The following is a 21,471-nucleotide window of genomic DNA, read 5'->3' on the forward strand; positions in this document are numbered from 1 at the left end:
GCAGTATAATATTTCGAGGGTGTAACGAAGTCTCTTTATTCTATTGTTTTTTAAAAGTATGAGACACTACAAAAGTAAAGGAGTAAACACAGAACTTTTATTCTGCATTTGATATTGATATATTTGTTCCTAGCCATAAGAGGCTGCTACATTTGATTTTGATTATTTATGAGGGAAAAAATTAAAGAAAGGAAAAAAAAAGGGGGGGTGGTCATTTAACTCTTCCAGAAACTTCTCAGTTGATCCAAAAATACAAGTGTTGGACATCTTTTTTTTTGGTCTCAAACCACTTGTTTTAGATAGTATAGTCAATCATGGGTGAGCTTGACCCTGCTGAGCCTTATAAAGTGATGAAATGTCAGCTATAGCTTCTCCAACCGATAGATATACTCCATTCAATCCAAACGACTCCAAAACTTTTGATTGTTGTAGCTTCTCAGTCACCGTTCCCCCGGGATTCGCCAAGACAAGCTACAACAAAAACCATAATATTAGCACCAACCCCATAAGAAAACATTGTCGTTTTTCTAATGAAAAAATGTTTTAAGAATAGTTGGATACCTGAAGTGATTTTTTATCTAACATCTTTCTGAGCTCGGATATCATTTCAATACCACTGGTGTCTATGGCAGTCACAGCTGATAATGAGAGTTAAATTGTAAGTGAAAGAACATAGCAAAACATAATCTGTTTTTATTAAAAGTTAGGATTAACATATATACCTGTCATGTCCAAGATTATGGTTTTTAACGTGGTTTCATTGTTAGCTACTATCTTTTCTTCTTCTTCTCGAATCCATCTTGAAATCCTGCACTTACAAAAATCACTCCAATAAGAAAACCATGGCATGGAAATGATAAAAGGATTGAACTACATATAAGGGGATTGAATAGAACTAACCTTTCTTGAAGGTAAGTTGAATTTGCAAAGTATATAGGTGATTCAACTGCTAGTACGAGAAATGATGGAACCCTTAAAGCTTCTCTGTATCTGTTGATGCTGTGGTATATTTGAGTTCCGGGAATATTTCCCAAAACCATAGTGTTTGGTCTAGTGACATGAAGGAGGATCTTGAAAACTGAGACTCCAACCTATTATGCACAGAAAAAAAAAGGGTTAGTACGCTAAGTCTGGATCATGTATTAAGAACGATCAAAAGAAGACATGTTAAAGATGGTGGCATCTTACCGCGATGGCAAGACCGAGTGGGACAGAAATGAAAAGAACACCAAGAAATGAAGATAAACAAGCCAAGAAATCGAGCTTGTCAACTTTCCACAATCGCAAAGCAGCCTGATAATCGATTAGTCCTATCACGGCTGTTATGATGATAGCTGCTAAGATGACATTTGGGGTGTAATAGAAGAGGGGCATGAGAAACAGCAGAGTCACAAGCACAGCTGAAGCCATTATGATGTTAGAAACGGCACTTTTAGCTCCAGCGTTGTAGTTTACTGCCGATCTAGAGAATGATCCTGAAAGAAAGAAACACTTTTTTCTAAGGTGTTTGTTCTGATACCAACTATTGATTGATGACTGAGAACATAACAGAAAAAGTCCTTACCTGTGGTGACATAACATGAAGAACAAGAACCAAAGATGTTCATGAGTCCAATGGCCATCATTTCTTTGTTTCCATCAACTTGGTAATTCTGCAATGAAGCAAATGTTCTTCCAACTGCAACTCCTTCCTGGAATATAAGAAAATACACTTGGTTATGAGGCATATTGTTTAGTTTTATCTAGTCGCAGAAAGAACTGGTGTTTTTTTGGATGACTTACAGTGAGAGACAAGATCCCAGTTACAATGCCGGTTTTGATAGCAAGCGCAAGAAATTCACCACTAAAGTATAACATGTTTGCGGAGGGTGGATTAAGACCCTTAGGCAGATGACCAATCTGTTACATAAAAACAGATGAGGATTATTATTTTAAATTCATCTAGATAAACTTTGATTAAAAAGGAACTAAAATTTTCATTGTAAGTTCTTACAAATGAGATGTTAGGTGATTTTGATTTCAGTAGGAAGACAATAAGTGTTGAAAGAATAACCGATGTTAATGGGGCAGCTGCCGACACCCAAAAGAGTTTTGGCCATTTCATGCTCTGCAATAGATTTTTAGTTTCAATAAATAATTAAAAAAAATTACTAAAATTTTGTTGCACTGTTTTTCCCACATATAGAGATACTTACAATATGTCTAGTGGACAACATAAACAGGAGGAAGCTGAAGCCCATTACAATAGTTTGCCATGACCACTGCAAATAATTAAGCAAAGTTAATTAAAAAAATTACTTCTTGATAATAAATGTAAACAAGTAAATACATCTCTTTTAATTTGCTTTATGACATGTTTTAACTTCTCCAACTACTGATTTTTCAAAATATATATATTAAAAAAGAAAGATTCTCCAAAGATAATGTAAAAAGAGAAAAGGGATTGGCACTTGTTAATATAGAATAAAGGGCAATCTAAGTGTACCCATTTTATAAAATACATTAAGAACCTTTTAATAGAACCATAAAGAACCGTTTGGAGAGAAAATTCAAATCTAACTAAATTAAAGCAATGATACTAATTTGGACAAGTTATCAAGCACCAGCTTAATTTGAATTATTCCATTATATTGCTTATTCTCAAGTTTCTTAATATTAAAAAAATATTGGCCTTTGGATTGGGCTTTCATTTTACCTCATCTGTGGTGCTGAAAACAGAAGACATGACAGCAGGCATTTGCATCTTGCTAGTGAAGTGGACTATGCCAAGCAACCCTTTTAACTGTTGCAATGACACAATCACTGCAGCACCAGCCATGAACCCAACCAGGGTTGCCTTTGAAAGAAAATCGATTATGAAGCCTAACCTGTAAACAAGTCAGATGAACCTTAAGACACATAAATAAAAACTAGTCTTTGAATTCATTGTTAATTTTTGCAGAATTCTATGCCACCATCATTTTCAGTTTAGTCAAACTTAAATTTAATATTATGAAATCAATAAATGAGAGTACCTTAAAATACCCAGAGAAGCCTGAAAAACACCAGCAAAGAAAGTAGAAGTGAAAGCCAGTTTAAGATAAAGAATTGGGTCTCCGGTGGGAGAAACTGCCTCACTTAGCATTGATCCCATAACTAAAGATGCTATTGAAACTGGTCCAACTGCAAGGTGTCTTGAACTTCCCAGAAGAGAATATATCATAGGAGGAACAAAGCTTGAATCTGCATGTAGATTAAGTCATAATTTATTAATTATTCATATTTAATTGAATGAATCAACTTCAGCTAAGTTTTGTTTATAGTTTTGTGTGGTAAAAAATACGAGTTTGTATGATTTCGATACTAACATAGTCCAACAATAGGAGGCAAATTTGCAAGCTTGGCATAACTGATTCCCTGAAATATTTAAAGAAAAAGTGTTATTTAGAAGAATTTGACCACTTGCAATTCAAAGCAGAGGTCAGAAAGTAAATATATATATTTATATTATTTATTCAAAACAAAAGACTTGCTATGATCTTCATGAGCCAAAAGACAAACAAGTTACAAAGATGCCTCTTGTGACATCATTTAGAATAATTTCCAAAGATTGGCATATAAAAAAGTATTTTATTACATTGAAATATAGCTTAATAAGAACAAAACTCATTTATAACCCGTACATGTATCCACACACATATATATACATATATATATACACTACATGGAAAGAGAGAGAGAGAAAACATGTATTTAATTAAAAATAGACACAAATGATTCAAACGAGATGGAATATATGCAGAACAGAACCCAACTCATACTCGTGTGTCCACTAAGCAATCAATAAATGAAAAACGCCATTAACGAAAACAGCAGTTTGCTGAACGTTTTTGCATGAGAGAGAGAGAAAGGCTAGAAGAGTAAAAAAAAACTTTTTGACTTTTTTAAATCATACCTGAGGAATTGCCAGACTAGCAATGGTGAGGCCAGAAATGATATCAGACTTGAGAAGCCCAACATTGTAATGAGGACCCCACTGGAAAATGGGTAAGAAAAACTGAAGACCCAGAAGAAGTTTCTTGAGGGAACTTGTTTGGTTACGAAAACCATGAAGAGGGTTGTCAGGGAAAAAGATCTCAGAGACCCTTCGCTTGAACTTTTGAAAGGTGGTTTGTTTAGGAGGCAAACAAACCTTGTGAATCTCCATACTTGGATTTAGTGCCTCTGGTACTTGGATTCTCACTACTGTATTTTCATGGCTCGAAAAATCTTCTACTCTGTTTGAGTTCAAACCCATTTCTCACCGGAAAAATATATATAAATTTGTGTGTATATATATCTTTATATATGAGAAGAAAAGCTCAGAAGAATTTTAGATTGGAAAAGTTGATGAAAAATGACAGTGTGGGCTTTCAATTTATAGAGAGCCATTAGGCCTCTCGCGTACACAAATAGTGGGCATGTGTCGAATGGCAGTTAATGTACACTTCGTTCTGATTTCCATGTAAGGGTATTTTAGTCATTTTATGTTTGCATTCGGTATGAATGTAAGAAAGCTGGGATTCTTCCTTGATATAACCAACGGGTTAAAATCGTCAATTTATAAAACACTCACTATAATTGTGACTCCAATAAAGTATATATATATATATAAGAATTTTTCATACGGTGAGAGTTACTCTATTATTGAAATTAAGGGTAATTCAAAATAATTATTTAATTTGACGTATCAGGCTAATAATGTTTGAGTTAATTGAGGAGTCTCAATTACACTTTTCAATTCTCATAGTTCCTATAAGAACGAAATTTAATTACACTGTAATGTAGTTACTAATTATAGTCAATTTTAAATAATTTTTTTTACATAACATTATATTTCTATGTAATAACTAACTATTTTGTCAAACATAACAATATGAAATCATAAATAATTATCACTTGACATTCAAACATACTTTGTCTTTTACAATATAGTATAATCACTCAGATATGTAATTACTAGGGTAGTAATTACACGACCTAGTATATAGATAGTTATTTCCAAACACACCCTTAGGTAGGGGCATCACTTTTACCCCTACCGCAGGGGCGTTTTCTATTTTCGACACTCGGTAAAATTATAACTTAATTTTTTTTGCATGTTGACGTATATTATAGTTATAACATGCCTCCCACCAATTTTTGAGAAATTCTGAATGATTTACAATATCGAAATTACAGTTAAAAACGTAAGTTGCATGCATCATGATTTTTTTTTTATATGCATAGAAAACAGACTATTTGAACTATGATTTCGACACGGTAAATTATTCAGAATTTCTTGAAAATAGGCGAAGGTTTACTATAACTATCATGTACTCTGTCATATAAAAAAAATTAGTTATAATTTTTCCAAATACCCAAAATAGAAAACAAACCCTTTTTTATGATTTCTAAGAATCTAGCTCCTTATGTATAATACGTTTTTTTAAAAATGCACATTAATTGTTCTTGCTCTTTGTATAAAATACTAATAATAATAACACTTCCTAAAAAATATATATTCATAATTACCAAAAAAAAACGAATAGATTCTTCACCATTAATACCAAAAATGAAGTTCACGTTTCTACAAATTTATCTAGCCAATATTCATGTCTTATTTAGTAATTATTTAGTGTTCTTTCCTTATTTAATGCTAGTATTAGGATCCTTATCCGTTTACAACTTCAACAAAAAAATAAAATAAATAAATCAGTAAATATTCTTCTTATCTTCTTGATAAACATAATTTATCCTATTCCTACGTCTTATTTCAAATTTGTATAATTAATCATATATGAAAAGAAAATTGTGGTACAAATATAATTTTATTTGTACTTTTACACAAATGTAAGCGAAGAAAAGTTGAATGAGTAATAAATTAGAAGAAAAGTAATTGAATACAAAGTAATAATTCTTTTTTTTCTTAATATGAAAATGCATGGAGATAGGAATTAGATAGGATAAAATTATATCATAAATTTTTTAGGGTGAATAAGTTATCCCAAATTATAAGATTATTTAGGTTGTTGAATTAATTTTGTATCATCTAATTTGATAACAAAATTAAAAAATAATCAAATCCAATTCAATCTCACTTTCCAAATATAACCTAAATTTCTTTTTTTTTTAGCAAAAAAAAAAAAAAAAACTGAATAAATACTAACTATAGTATTTTATAAGTGGATGAAAATGGAAAAAAGTGATGATGGAAGAATGACGACAAGGAAAAAGGGAAAAAAGAATAGAGGTTTAGTGGAAACAATTAAATAAAATTACAATAATCCATAGTTTATAATTTTTACAATTTTGTACTCTTATGTAAAATGAATGAATATCCACACTTGCAATATTAAATGATACAATCAAATTATTCTTGTATTACCTCTTTTCCAAACATATATAATGGTAAAAAATTATATTATTAAGTGATACATCAAGGATAATCTTATATATATAATCATATCAATTCATTTTTATTGCACGGATTAAATGATGATTTCCAGTCATTAATTTTTTATTTTTTTCCCTCTTTGTTTTGTATTAACATTTTAATTTAGAGTTTATAAAAAAATTAACCTAAACACCCTGCAAGAAACACTCGATCAAAATTTGTACATTTTCTTTAATCTTTTTAATCCCTGCAAGACTTAGAGATTTTTTTTTTTTGAAGCTAGAGAAGAAAAGTTGTTATCAACTAATGAGTGGGAATATATATAAATATATTTTTTCATTTATAATTATTCTTCGTGAATGATTCTAAAATTAACGCATAATTTAAATGTGTAGGAAATAATATTTTATACTTCTCGTGACAAGTATCTTTTAAATGGGATGAGAGAGAGAGGGAAAAGAAAAAACAATGAACACCTAGATGAAAATCAAACATCTAAAAAAACATAATAATAAGAAAATGTGTTGAAATACTCTTATTTTTCTATTAAAAAAAACTCTTTTTATTTTTATTTGTAAAGATATGTACAGTATAGATGTCTTTGGCTACTTTGTAAATTATGGCAAAGAATATATATATACTAGATACAAGTAACTTACAATATGTTTGCTTAGTTTTATTTATAGAATTTATTAATTATTTTTATTAAATTTATATTAATGTTATATAAATTTTGAAATAAATATCCTATTTTAATTAAATAATTTATTTATTTTGTTTAAGTTTATGTTTGTTCTAGTTTATGAATTTAGGAGTGACAACACGAGATTATATATTATATGTTTAATGTAATATTAAATTTAAGTTTCTTTCTATTTTTTTTAAAAATAATTTGTTGCTAATTTATAATAGATTATATTATATGTTTAATATGATATTATTCTAATAAGTAAGTTTAAGTTTAAGTTTAATTAAATATTTATTTAAGTTATAAAACATATGATTTTATTATTTTTAAATAATTATCATTGTAAAACATCTCAAAAATATCATATTTTAATTTGTTTAATTATTTATTATTTAAAAATAATTATCATTGTAAAATATCTGAAAAATATCATATTTTAATTTTTTTAATTATTTATTTTATTTTATTTAAGTTTAAATGTTTAGAAACTACTCTTAAATATAAGAATATTTCGTTAAAGTTAACCTTAAAAAAATAAAAAACCGTTAAAACCAAGAATTTCCGTTATCTATACACTTATTATATAGAAGAGATATAGAGAACGACTACAACGCATCCCTTTTTTTGCAATACCGGTGCATCCTTTTCTATTTTCAGCACCTAGATAGATATAATTCCAATTTTTTTTATATGACGGTGTAGATTGTAGGTATTTAGAATATCCTGCAAATTTTCAAAAAAATTTGAATAGTTTACAAAGCTGAAAACAGAGTTCAAACTGTCAAATTTTACACGCATACACAAAAAAGCAGGCACGCGTGCAACAGATAGTTTAGACTCTATTTCGGTACCATAATTTATTCATAATTTTTTGAAAATTTGTAGGATGTTCTAGATAGCTATAATATACATCATCATATAAAAAAATTCGGATTATAACTATTCAGGTGCCGAAATAGAAAAAGGATGCACCGGTGTTGCAAAAAAATGGGATGCGTTGTAGTCGCTCCCTATATATATATTTATATATGTAAATTTTATAGTGGGTGCCATTTTTGTCGGTATCTCTATTTTTGATACGTGCATGGAGAAATTATAACTTAATTTTTTTTATATGATGGTGTACTTTATAATTATAATAAACATTTTACTATTTTGAATAAGTTTGCAATGACAGAAATCAAAGTTCACAATAATGAGTTGCGTATGGATAAAAAAAAATAAGCACGCGTGCAACTAAATGTTTTATATTAATGTTTTCGACACTGTAAATTATTTAGAATTTTTAAAAAACCAGTGAGATATATGCTATAATTATAATGTACACTGTCAAAAAAATAAATTTGAATATTATAATGTATTCATATGCCAAAAATAGATACCCCTTACTAATAAAAGTGAAAGTATGCATATATATAATAAGTGTGTAGATAATAGAAATTCTTAGTTTTAACGGTTTTTATTTTTTTTTATGCTAACTTTAACGGAATATTCTTATATTTAACAGAATATTCTTATATGTAACGGTAAATTGTAAACATGACTTAAACTTAAATAAATAATTAATTAAAAAAGTTAAATAAGATATTTTACAACGTTAATGATTTAAAAATAATAAAACTATACATTTTTTAACTTAAATAAAATTTAATTAAAATTAAACTTAATATTATATTAAATATATAATATATAATATTTTATTATCACTACCAAATTTAAAAACTAGAACAAACATAAACTTAAACAAAAATAAATTAGTTAATTAATTAAAATATATAGGATATTTTTAAGATAATTTATGATAATTTAAATAATTAAATCATATTTATTTAAAAATAATAAATGTATACATATTATTTTTTTATCTTATAAATTTGTGTGATAATTTGTTTTTTATCAAGTGATTGAAAATATTTTTCTTCATCAAATTCACCACATGACATGCGAGATACATTAGAAACTAAAAATAGTTGATGCATATATACTAGTGTCTACACTATGACATTTTCTATTCTTATTTTATTTTTATTATTAATTTTTTTAAATATTATTGTATTTTATATATATATCATGTAAATATATATATATCAACGTTGTATTTAGATGTCATATATGTATAGATTATTGATATAAATATTTATATATACTATAGAATTATAATTTATTCTATTATATATATATTTAAAAAAATAATTAATCACTTTTTATTAAAATTATTAATAATATTTACAACTTTAAAACTAAACAAACGTTAAACTCGTTGCTTCTACATGGTATTTATATAAAGATGTTAATCATCGAATTTTTGTTCCTCACTATCTTTGCTACTCTCCTTGGTTGTAAAATAGGTATTCATACATCCAGCCAACTTATAGATTGTTTGGTTTTTGATCGAGAGAATATATAATATATATACACATATATTACTAAAACAAGTTATATTAGTATATACAAATATAAATTGTTTTTTAAAAGGAATATTTACTGCGTCTAAGCCATTTATTTATTTCATAAAGAATTGCATCTTATTCCATAATAAACGAGAAAAGTCAATTCATCACCCACAAAACAAAATAAAGTCATATATCTATTGTGTGGCCAAGTCTTAAAGAACAAAAAAATTTGTAACAAAAATACATATTTATAGTGCTGTAACCGTCGAAAATTACTAGTTTGAATCTATATTTAATATCCCCTAAAAAAATCCAAATGAATTATTCTCTAAAAATTAAAAGAATTAAAAAAATATTATAAGTAGCCCGGTTAGTTTTTTTTTTTTTTTTTTTTATCAAAAATAATTATAAGTACAACACCTAACAAAGATATATCTCTTCTATATAAAAAATATGTAAATAATGAAAAATTTTTGTTTTAACAATTTTTTATTTTTTTTCGTTAATTTTAATGGAATCTTTTTATTTTTAACATAATATTCTTATATTTAACGGTAGATTGTAAACATGACTTAAACTTAAATAAAATTAAATAAATTAAAATATGATATTTTTGAGATATTTTATAATGATAATTATTTAAAAATAATAAAATTATATATTTAATAACTTAAATAAAATTTAATTAAACTTAAATTTAATATTATATTAAACATATAATATATAATATTTTGTTGACAGTGACAAATTCAAAAGCTAAAACAAACATAAACTTAAACAAAAATTAATTAATTAATTAATTAAAATAGAATATTTTTAAAATATTTTATGATAATTTAAATAATTAAATCATATTTATTTAAAAATAGTATAGGCATACATATCATTTTTTTATCTTATAAATTTGCGTGATAATTTGTTTTTTATCAAATAATTATATTTCTTTTTCTTTATCAAATTCAACGAAGGACATTGCGAGATACATTAAAAACTAAAAATAGTTGATGTATGTAAACTATTGTCTACACTATGACTTTTCTATTCTTATTTTATTTTTATTATTAATTTCTTTTTAAATATTATTGTAATTTATATATAAATCATGTAGTCATGTAAATATATATATATCTATGTCAATGTTGTGTTACGATGTTATGTAGAGATTATTGATATAAATATTTAAATATACTATAGAACTATAATTTATTTTATTATATATATATATATATATTTCTAAAAAAACAGTAAATTAATTTTTATTCAAATTATAGACAATGTTTACAACTTTAAAACTAAACAAACGTACATTGCAAAATTTTCTATTAATTTAATTACAAATTGAACTTAACACTATTTGTAATTTTTTTAATTTTTCTTAACTCAAAACTTAACTTATTTACAGACTTCCATAAAAAAATAACTAGACTTATAGATTTTTTCTTATTAACTGAAAGTGATTTTATAAGATGACTAATACATAACTATAAGTCTTATAATTGATTGATAATATCTTATAATAATTATTAAATTAAAATGTGTAGGATTTTATATTAAATTATACTGATAATGATATTTGTTTGTAATGTTGGTAACTATTAGTAATGGTATCTCTTAGCGTTTAATTAATATGAAGCCGATAATTTGGCAGGTCTACCATAGAATAGTTTCACCTAATTAAATTTTAGATTTAAAAAAAAAATTGTAAACCCCTGGTTCCTTTCAAAATGAAAAAAATAAATAAACCCACTGTAGATATTTTCATCTCAAGAAAAAAACAAAATTACTATTAGTATACCCAAAATACCACTATTATATCGCTACGTTAACTTGCACCATTCAACCCCCGGCCGTTGAAATGTTACATCAATAGTGATATAAGTAGTATTAATAGTAGTATGGACTCTAATTAAAGATTATTGAATTCTCTCAATACTCCCATAAAAGAAATATTTATATATATATATATATATATATATAAACGAACTATACCATCAATAATAACTTAATTTCGAATAAAAACTTTTGGCAAACCAAAAATACATAAATTTATCACCAATTATAAACATTTTTATTTTTACTTGAAAGCTTTTATTAAATTTTTTTACACATTTTATTTTTTCTTGAAAGCTTTTATTAAATTTTTTTACACATTTTATTTTTTCTTGAAAGCTTTTATTAGCATTATTTAAGGCGAGTCATGTCTGAGTTAAAATTAATATTTTAATAACAAAATATCTTAAATGAGTTGCCAATAAAGTTCCCCCCCCGGCCACTTATATGTTAGGACTAATACAATTGAATTTTTTTTTAAAAATTAATAGCTGCCATGAATATTTCTAACTAAACTTAGATCATTGATTCTTTAACACGAATTAAAAGAATCCTATTTCTCCACATTTTATAAATTCCAACTTTAATATTCGAATTTCATAGTGCTATTATTAATATGATCTAATAATTCACTCCGTTGCCAAAAAAAAAAAATTAACACTTTTTTTTTAATATGCATGCAATTAAGTGATTCTTTTGGGGTTCTCACTTTTTTGTTTTCTTATATTAATAACAATAATCAGCATCGTGTAAAATTCTTAACCTAGCTTTTATTTATTTATTTTGGCAAAATATAACGTTAAAATCTAGCACATAATTACCGAATAACTTAAATGGACACCCCAAATAAGACGTAGACCTTTTTTATTATTTTTTATTAATTAATTTTAGCCTTTGGAGTGCTCAATCCCAAAAGATACCTAGCTTTAGCTAAAATATTTTGCAGTATTTATAATAAAAATAAAAATAAGAGTTTTTCTACTGTTAAAAGGAAAACTGGATGTTTTATGCATCATAAGATTGTATCATAAGATGCCATATTTTTTTTAAGTATGTCAACTTTGAGGAATATAATAAAAGTACGATTTTTTTTTAATAATTGGATAAGATTGTCTTTTCTCTTTCTCTCAAACTCTCTCTTTCCCTATAACCACAACACCACCACCACCTCCCCATGGCAGAAAAGCACACCTTCACGCTGCCACTTCCATCGATGCCTCCACCTCCTACCATCATTGAAGTCGCCACCTCCTACATCCATTAAAGCTCTTTTATCATTTTTTTTATTTTAATGATGAAAAATTAAATCGAAGGAAAAATTCACCAAGGACACTAATTTACTGATTATGAATAGTTATGTACAATATTTTTTTGCTTTTGTTTGCGTTTTTTTTTTCAGATCTAAAAGTTAAAAATTTGTAGAAAAATGATGTCTAACGATACATTAACGATGTAATTGCGACGAAGCCTTAAAAACATGGTTTTTAGGTCAAAATGATGCTTAACGATGTGGTAACGATGCGTTTGCGATAGTAACTTCCTATTCCTATATTAACGATGCATTGGCGAAGCATTAATGGTGTGTTTGCGATGGTGACTTGAAAACATGTTTTTAGGCCAAATAATGTCTAATGATGCATTAACGGTGTGCTAACGATGCATTTGCGATGGTATCTTGAAAACATGATTTTTAGGTCAAAATGATGCTTAAAGATGCAGTAATGATGTGTTTGCAATGGTGGCTTCCTAATGATTCGTTTGCGATGGTGGCTTGAAAACATGTTTTTATTAGGCCAAACAAGGTCTAATGATGCATTTGCGATAGTGGCTTGCAAATATTGGTTTTAGGCCAAAACGATATCTAAGGATGTAGTAACGACATTTGTGATGATGACCTCCTAATAACGATGCATTTGCAATGGTGGTTTGGAAACATGTTTTTTAGGCCAAAGAATGTATAACGATGCAATAATGATGCGGTGACGATTCATTTGCGATGGTGGCTTGAAAACATGAGTTTTAGGCAAAAATGATATCTAACGATGCGTTTGCGATGGTTGCTTGAAAACATGTTTTTAGGCCCAAAAAACAATGGTTTCAAGCCACCATCGCAAACACATCGTTACACATCATTTTCTCCTAAAACCCATGTTTTCAAGCCACCATTGCAAATTCATCGTTAGACATTGTTTGGCCTAAAACATGTTTTCAAGGCACCATTGCAAACACATGGTTAATGCATCATTAGGATGCCACCATCGCAAACACATCGTTAATGCATTGTTAAGCATCGTTTTGACCTAAAAACCATGTTTTCAAGACACCATTGTTAAACATTGTTTGGCCTAGAAACATGTTTTCAAGCCACCATCGCAAATGCATCATTAATGCATCGTTAGGAAGCGACCATCGCAAGTGCATCCGTACTGCATTGTTAATGCATCGTTAAACATTGTTTTGGCCTAAAAATTATGATTTTAAAGCTCCATCGTAATTGCATCGTTAGACATTATTTTTCTGTAAATTTTTAAGTTTTAGATCTGAAAAAAAAAAATAAAAAATTTTGTACATAAGTGTTCAAAATCTATAAATTAGTGTCTTAGGTGAATCTTTCCTTCGATTTAAGTTTTTGATTGAATTTTTTATCATTATTTTTTAAAAAAAAAATGATGAAAGAGTTTTAATGGTGGTAGGAGATGGCGGCTTCAATGGTAGTGGAAGGTAGAAGTGTCAATGGAAGTGACAGCGTGAAAATATGGTGTGTTTCGCCACCGTGGGGTGATAGTGGTGGTGTCGTGGTTATAGGGGAAGAGTGTTTGAGAGAGCAGTTGATGGAGAGGAAGAGAAAGAGCAATTTTATTCAATTATTCAAAATAACCATACTTTTTTCATATTCTTTAGAGTTGGTATAGGCAACATAAAGCTTAAGATGGACGCGGACAAATACACATATAGACCAAGCAAAATTACATGCATACTGACACGTGTCACTCTCATTGTAGCTAGGTGAAGTTCGTAGCAAATGAATGTTACTTTTCTCCTTAATTAGTTTTCTCATCTCATTTGCGTGTGAGAATAACTTGTTTTCACTCAACTTCATTTCTATCAAATACTCTAATGAATTTATATTTTCAATTGAATGATAAAATATTTCATTCTTATTTATATCTGTGTACTAAATTATAACGTAGCAAATGCAATGTTTTTTTTAAAAATTAATAGATTTTAATAAAACTATCAATAAAAAATGCATGTTAAATAGATAAGAAGTGTTTTTTTTTTCTTCGTGACCCACACTCTCAAATTGGCTTCTTTTTTTTCTTTCAAATATGTGTAGCCATTTATTTTGTTATCTTAAAGTTTATCAAAAACACACATCACATTGATATATGGCTGAAAAGCTAATTTATTCGGACATATATATTTGAGTTGTAGGTGTATATGTAGTAAATTGGAATTTAAATCTACATGCATGTTTCTTATTATTTTTCCAAAAATATAATAAAAACATAAAATAACATGACATACAAATTAATATCAGATTCGTAAATTAACATAAACATAAAGACGTAGAAACTTACGAATACACAGCGAAACTGAAATAACTTATTTTTTCAATCTCTCTAACCATTGATTCATTTCTGTAGCCGAGTATTATCAAGAGATTTAACTAGATCAGCAACACAATCTTTCTCACCAAGCCTTTGATCAACCTAGAACTAGTGTAGGCTGGTTCTCAACACATGAGATAGATATCTAAAAAAGAAGAAGATAGTGAGTGGCCCAAAAATAGTTAGACTGTGTAAATTTTCACTTATCCAATGAATCAACTGAGACTGACTACTGAAAACCTTAGATATCATATTCCTTATCTAGGCAACTTAATAGGCTTTGTTTAAATTTAAATTAATTAAAAATAATAAACAAAAATAAAAGCCTTGTAATGCCACAAATGGACTTGGGCCCAATCTTTTTATTTTGAATTTAAATCTCAATTGGGCTTAAAATCAAAATCTTCTTATCTATTTATCTTTTAATTAATTAATTAAATTCTTATTCAAATTAACTAATTATAATTTGAAACTTGATTTAATATTATTTATTTATATTGACACTAATTTATCAATATTAATAAATTTTCTAAAAGATTCTCTTTTATTCTCTAAATCTCATATATCTGTAAAAAAATTCAAAATTGACCTAGTCAATTTAAAAAAAAATCATAATTGATAATTAAATCAATTAATTGAGAGAATCTAGATGATTTACTCAAATAATGTGATGCGGGGATCATGATCCATGAATACAAACCACAATAAATTTCTATGAGTTTATTTATTAAATAAATTATCTCATATTTATTAATTCCTCATGACTCCACTAGATATAGATTCAGAATTGAACTCTTGAATGCATATAGAACGTATTTTTCAAACCACAAATACGTTATGCACTATTATTACCATTACAGTCAGTCAATCAGCTATCGATAACTTACTAATGAATCAGGTGTGAACTTAATCACAGATATGAGTGCTCAATCATTTACCTTTTTAGACTAAGTTATTAAAGAAGTCATATTCACCTCTCTCATACAAAAGCTATAGATTTGATATCTATGATTAATACTCTCACTCAATTACACACTAATAAATCTCCAAGATGTAATTATAGGCTAGACCGTAGGGTAAGCTGGTAACGAATAAGTCAAAATATTTAAATAATATAATTACCAGAATAAAACAAGCAAGCAACACAATTGTTAAACTAAATGATTTCTACTTCTTTTAATGACAATATAAAATTGCATAACATGTCCGACATAATTTTATAACCCAACAATATAAACACATATATTTCTTTTTATGAATTTTCAAATTTTAAAATTCGCACTTTCATTTTTTTTCTTCATGAATCTTTGATTATATAGAAGAATAAAGCAAATATTCAAAACATAAAAGATAGACTTTTTTAAATTAGTTATTTATTTATTGATAAGTAAATACTATAATGTACCATTTAATTTTAATAACACATTAATAATATAAATGAGTCGTATAATACTAAAAAACTTATCACACCGTTTTTTTTGTGTGTGTGTGTTAAGCACGATACTTGTTAACTATAAGCAATGCTCAAATAAATATTTTTTGATTTCTAAAATAATTTATTGAGATTTTAATATAAATCTAAAATTTTCATTATATCAATTAATCCCCAATTAAATTCATTCTATGATTAATGGAATAAAGAACAAAGTGATGTATATTTTTTTTATGCCCGAGTCAAACTAAAATACCAATTACGACTAATATTCTTATTAGGTTTCCATTGCGTCAAAACATATAAATAAATATAAACAATGCCCATATATATAAGCTTGCAGCATACTCTACTTATATAAGTTTTTATTTATTTTATAAATAAACATATATATAAATGCTAGGCTTTTGGATTCTATATATAATCATATATACGCATTATGAGCAAGTAGTTACCTGTATCATCATGTCAGCTAGAACAAGTTCTCTCCAAATTCAACGGTGGCAATTGATTTTGGATAAAAGAGAAATGATCTGAGCCACTCATGAAAATTATGATAGTGACATTATTCTAGTTCTCTGTATAACCAGCAATGCAAGTTGTTGTAGGTAAAAAGAGAGAACTACTGCGTTAAACTATATATAAATATATTTATATAATATACTCCATCTCCATCTAAACCCAAAATACCCAACCCAACCGCCCCCAAAAGTTTCCACAGTAACTAATTATGATTTGCGGTTAAAAGTACACATTTCGTTCGTAAAAAAAATTGATTAAAAGTAATAACCAATCAGGAAAAAAATCATTCCCGTTTCCATTTTATATTTATTGATATATTTTGTATATAATAGGGGAATTCAGGGTGTCACTTTTGCTCCTATTAGTAATAGGAACGTCTCTGATTTCAGGAACAATTTTTTTTATATCAAAGTGTATAATATAGTTATAGCAAATATTTCACCAATTTTTCGAAAATTCTAAATAATTTATGATGCTGAAAATATAGTTCTAACAGTTATATATGTCTTTTTTATACGAGTGTAATTATTAATTATTTTAAATTATGTTTTGGCAATATAAATTATTCAGAATTTTTCAAAAATTAGTTAAATATTTACTATAATTTTTTAGTATACTCTGTCATATACAAAAATTAAATTAAAATATTTCAACGTCCCAAAAATAGAGATACCCTACTGATATAAACAAAGTTCCCTACCATTTTATATTACTTCACTAATACTAATTTCAACACCATGATCTCATCATAAATTTTAGAATACCATATTTGTTTTTCAAAACAGATCGAAAATATAGTGTTGATCACACTATACTTTGAAATGACAAAAATGCCATCGAATTAAAATATAAAATAAAATAATAATGTTTGATCAAATGACTTTCCTTCTTTCACGTAATTAATATTTTATACTATATATTCTACATGTTATTTTATAGGTGTTTTAATTAATCAGTGAAGAAAAAAATTCGATCTAAAATGATATAATCTTTGTATATATTGAAGTAATTAATGGTATATTTACATTTATACATAGATATATTTATGTCGTCGTTTTAATTTATGTAAACAATATTAGCTTTTGTTTTCATTGATCAAACTTTTTTATCATTAAATTTAAAATAAAATATTCAACCAATTTCATCATTATAATAAATTTAGGAACGAAAATATTAGAGCTTCTATTTTTTTTTTCTTTTAAATTATTAATGTAACGTAATATATTATTTTTGGTCTGTACGGTAACTATGGCATAATCACAAAACTTTAGCTAGTGCAATGTTTTCTGATATATATCTTCAAATTATTGATCTTAGATAAAGGTAAAGGCCTTTCGTTGCAATGAAATATAAGTTATATATTATATAATTCATAGTGGTTCAGTTTTTTTCCTTAATATTTTATTGAAAAATAAAAATAATTTCAATAATTAAGTAGTACAATTATTATTATTTTAAATATATGTAGGAGGAAGTAGGACAGGCAAAACCAAATTATAGAGCATTTTAGTGCTTTCTTTGTTGGACTACTGAGCTCTATTATGTTGGGTTGATATATCTACGAAAGACCCGGACACACCACATGCACCTCCTTTTTGACCACAGTGAGTCAAATTCATATATTTGGACCTACCCTTATTAAGCCAAGAACACCACACCAATATATATATATATATCGTGCATGTTCTTATGGATAATATTATATCATAACATATATGAAAGACTACAAACCCTAATATTTCAGGCAATCCTCAATTATGGTGGACTAGTGGTTTAGGTGTAGCAGGAACTTTTTACAGTTTAAAATTAGACGCCTAACTGGAATTATTATTAGAGCTAGGCCCGTAATTAATATTAATATATAAATATCTTAAATAAGAAAAACCGACATATAAATATCATAATCGATCTTAACAATATAATGATTGTCTCTCCAAATATAGTAGTTCAGATATTTATAAGAACTTTATTGGTTTGATGGTTCCCTATTATTAATTTGATTTGCATGATTTAGTAGTACAAGTTATATATTTATATATGAACTTATTGGATATATATATATAGGGAAAGGATATATAGAAAATAAAATAAAAAATGGTTTTTTTAGACCATACATAACAGAATAAGATGGTAACAATATGCAATGGGATGGGAGAAGAAGTTTTCTGACACCGAAAGAAAGAATAGTATAAATAATGCATATAATTTTATATCAAAGATAACGCTTTCTCCCATATATATCCTCATCGAGAATCTCTAATAGCTACTTTATTTTACAACTTATGGAACTAAATAAAGTTATTTCGTGATGAAATTATACATTAAGGCATGGAATCTACGAATTATAATAATTAAGGACGACTATATCGGATACTTTATGAAGACTATAATAATCAATCAGGACTAATATATGCATGTGATGAGTTAATTTCGTGTAAAATTTTGAGCCCTGTAAATTAAGTTATTTAATTGTATATTAATTAGCATTTTTCAAATGCAAAATTTGTAATTAATACATAATTATGATATGAGTGCGTAGTACTACTCATCCCAATTCACACATATAATATAAAAATTGATTTCTAATATCATTTGACGAGGCATACATAATTATGACGAGGCATATTACTATTAGTACAATCTAATATTGAGATTAAAATATAGGACCCGATATTATATTGCACAATGTTAAAAAGGAGTGGTCTTGCCCACACCAGATTGCCACCAAGAATTGTGAGCTGTCATGGATGATTTCCCAATCATGATTTATCAGAGATTGTTCTAGAATTTCCAATATGTTTGGGATTCCCTTTTTCATTATAGCCAATCAGATTGTAAAGGAATATTTTCTTGTTAGGAAATTATTCCTTTTATTGTACTATAAATACACTGTCCAAATCTTTTGTATAGTCACTGAGGTATTTTATAAAATTCATAACAGAGAATATTCATTTTCCCTCTGTCTTTTCTCTCGATCCTATCTTTTTGATTTGGTATCAGAGCGGGTATGGCTTCTCCAGGCGAATCCTCAGTCAACAATGCCAGCACTCAAGCTGTTGATGCTCCTCCTCCAGCTCCAGCACCAGCTGTTGATGCTCCTTCTCCAGCTCCAGCACCTGCACCAGTTGCACCATTGTTACCCGCACCATTATTGCAGCCCTTAGCACCGATTACCATTCGCCTGGACAGAGACAACTATCCCTATTGGCGCTCACAAGTCGTTCCAGCCGTGCGTGCTCATGACCTGGATGGATTCCTCTTTGGCACAAGACCTTGTCCTCCTCAATTCCTAGCTGCTCCTCCTGAGTTACATCCTGACTTGCAGCAGCAGGTAAACCCTCATTTTACCATTTGGATTCGCACAGACCAAGCTATCTTAAGTTGGCTTCTCAATTCTATTTCTGAGGCCATGCTTAGCCATGTTCTTCGCTGTCGCATCTCTCATGAACTATGGTCTCTGCTTGAAAATCTTTTCACCACTCAATCCCGTGCCCGTATCCTTCAACTCAGGTTCCAGCTTCAATCTCTTAAAAAAGGCTCCATGACCATTCATGATTATATTCTCAAAATGAAATCCATTACAGCTGGCCTTACCTCTGCAGGTCAAGTGTTCAATGATGATGATCTCATCCTTTATATACAGGGAGGTCTTGGCTCCGAATATGACTCTGTTGTCATTAATCTCACATCTAGAGCAGATCAATTAACTCTTTCTGAAGTGCAGTTCCTCTTACAAAGCCAGGAGATGCGCATTGACCAGCTTAACTCTGTTTCAGCACCAGATCTAGCTGCTCCTTCAACTAACTTTGCTGCTCGTGGAAGGAAAACCTTTACCCCTTCTCACTCTGGCAGATCATTTGGTTTTCGCGGCCGTGGACGTGGCAGAGGTCGTGGAACTCAGGGACGTATTGTCTGTCAACTCTGCAGCAAACCTGGACATCCTGCTGGCAAGTGCTATTTTCGCTTTGATGCTAGCTTCATATCTCCCTCCAACAATCCAAACCTGAACCCTTCTTACAACAACACTACTCAGCAGCATGGCACAAGTCAACAGGCCTTTGTAGCCAACTCTAGTCAGCACCCTCGATCTGATGATGCAAACTGGTATGTGGATAGTGGAGCCACCAATCATATCACAGACAATGCCAACAACATCCAAGTTCCGACTGAATACAATGGTAAGACTCGCCTTACAGTAGGTAATGGTCAATCTCTTGCAATCTCTCATGTTGGTAACTCAGTCATTAAAACCTTTGGTGGATCCCAGCCTGTTAAGTTAAACAATATATTATGTGTACCCAAAATTGCAAAAAACCTATTGAGTGTTTCTCAACTAACTAGAGATAATAATGCCTATGCCAAATTTTTTGCTAACTCTTGTGTTTTGAAGGACATGGATTCGAAGAAGGTTCTTCTTCACGGGAAGCTTAACAATGGCCTTTATCACCTCACAACACCAGCATCACGTTCTGAAAGTCACAGCCTCATTTCTCCTTCTGCACCGAAATCTCCTAACAGTAGTCCTAGTTCTAAGTTTAATGAGTCTTGTTTTTTAATTTCTGTCAATGAATCAAGTTTGTGGCATCATAGGTTAGGCCATC

The 21,471-nt window shown here is 28.4% G+C and overlaps 1 protein-coding gene across 1 annotated transcript; it reads right to left on the minus strand.

The window, feature by feature from the left end:
• Positions 1 to 11: 11 nt before the first annotated feature.
• On the minus strand, positions 12 to 4,373 carry LOC133796059 (probable sulfate transporter 3.4). Its single transcript, XM_062233539.1, has 13 exons — positions 3,935 to 4,373; positions 3,348 to 3,396; positions 3,015 to 3,222; positions 2,696 to 2,867; positions 2,196 to 2,261; positions 1,994 to 2,107; positions 1,783 to 1,899; positions 1,565 to 1,691; positions 1,189 to 1,475; positions 901 to 1,091; positions 723 to 808; positions 562 to 638; positions 12 to 471 (listed from the first exon to the last, which is right to left on the minus strand). Exons 1-13 carry the CDS (start codon positions 4,274 to 4,276, stop codon positions 313 to 315), a joined length of 1,995 nt encoding a protein of 664 aa, XP_062089523.1. The 5' UTR covers positions 4,277 to 4,373; the 3' UTR covers positions 12 to 312.
• Between the last annotated feature and the right edge of the window lie 17,098 nt (positions 4,374 to 21,471).

This window comes from Humulus lupulus, chromosome 8, assembly GCF_963169125.1.
Source record: "Humulus lupulus chromosome 8, drHumLupu1.1, whole genome shotgun sequence".
Classification (NCBI taxonomy): domain Eukaryota; kingdom Viridiplantae; phylum Streptophyta; class Magnoliopsida; order Rosales; family Cannabaceae; genus Humulus; species Humulus lupulus.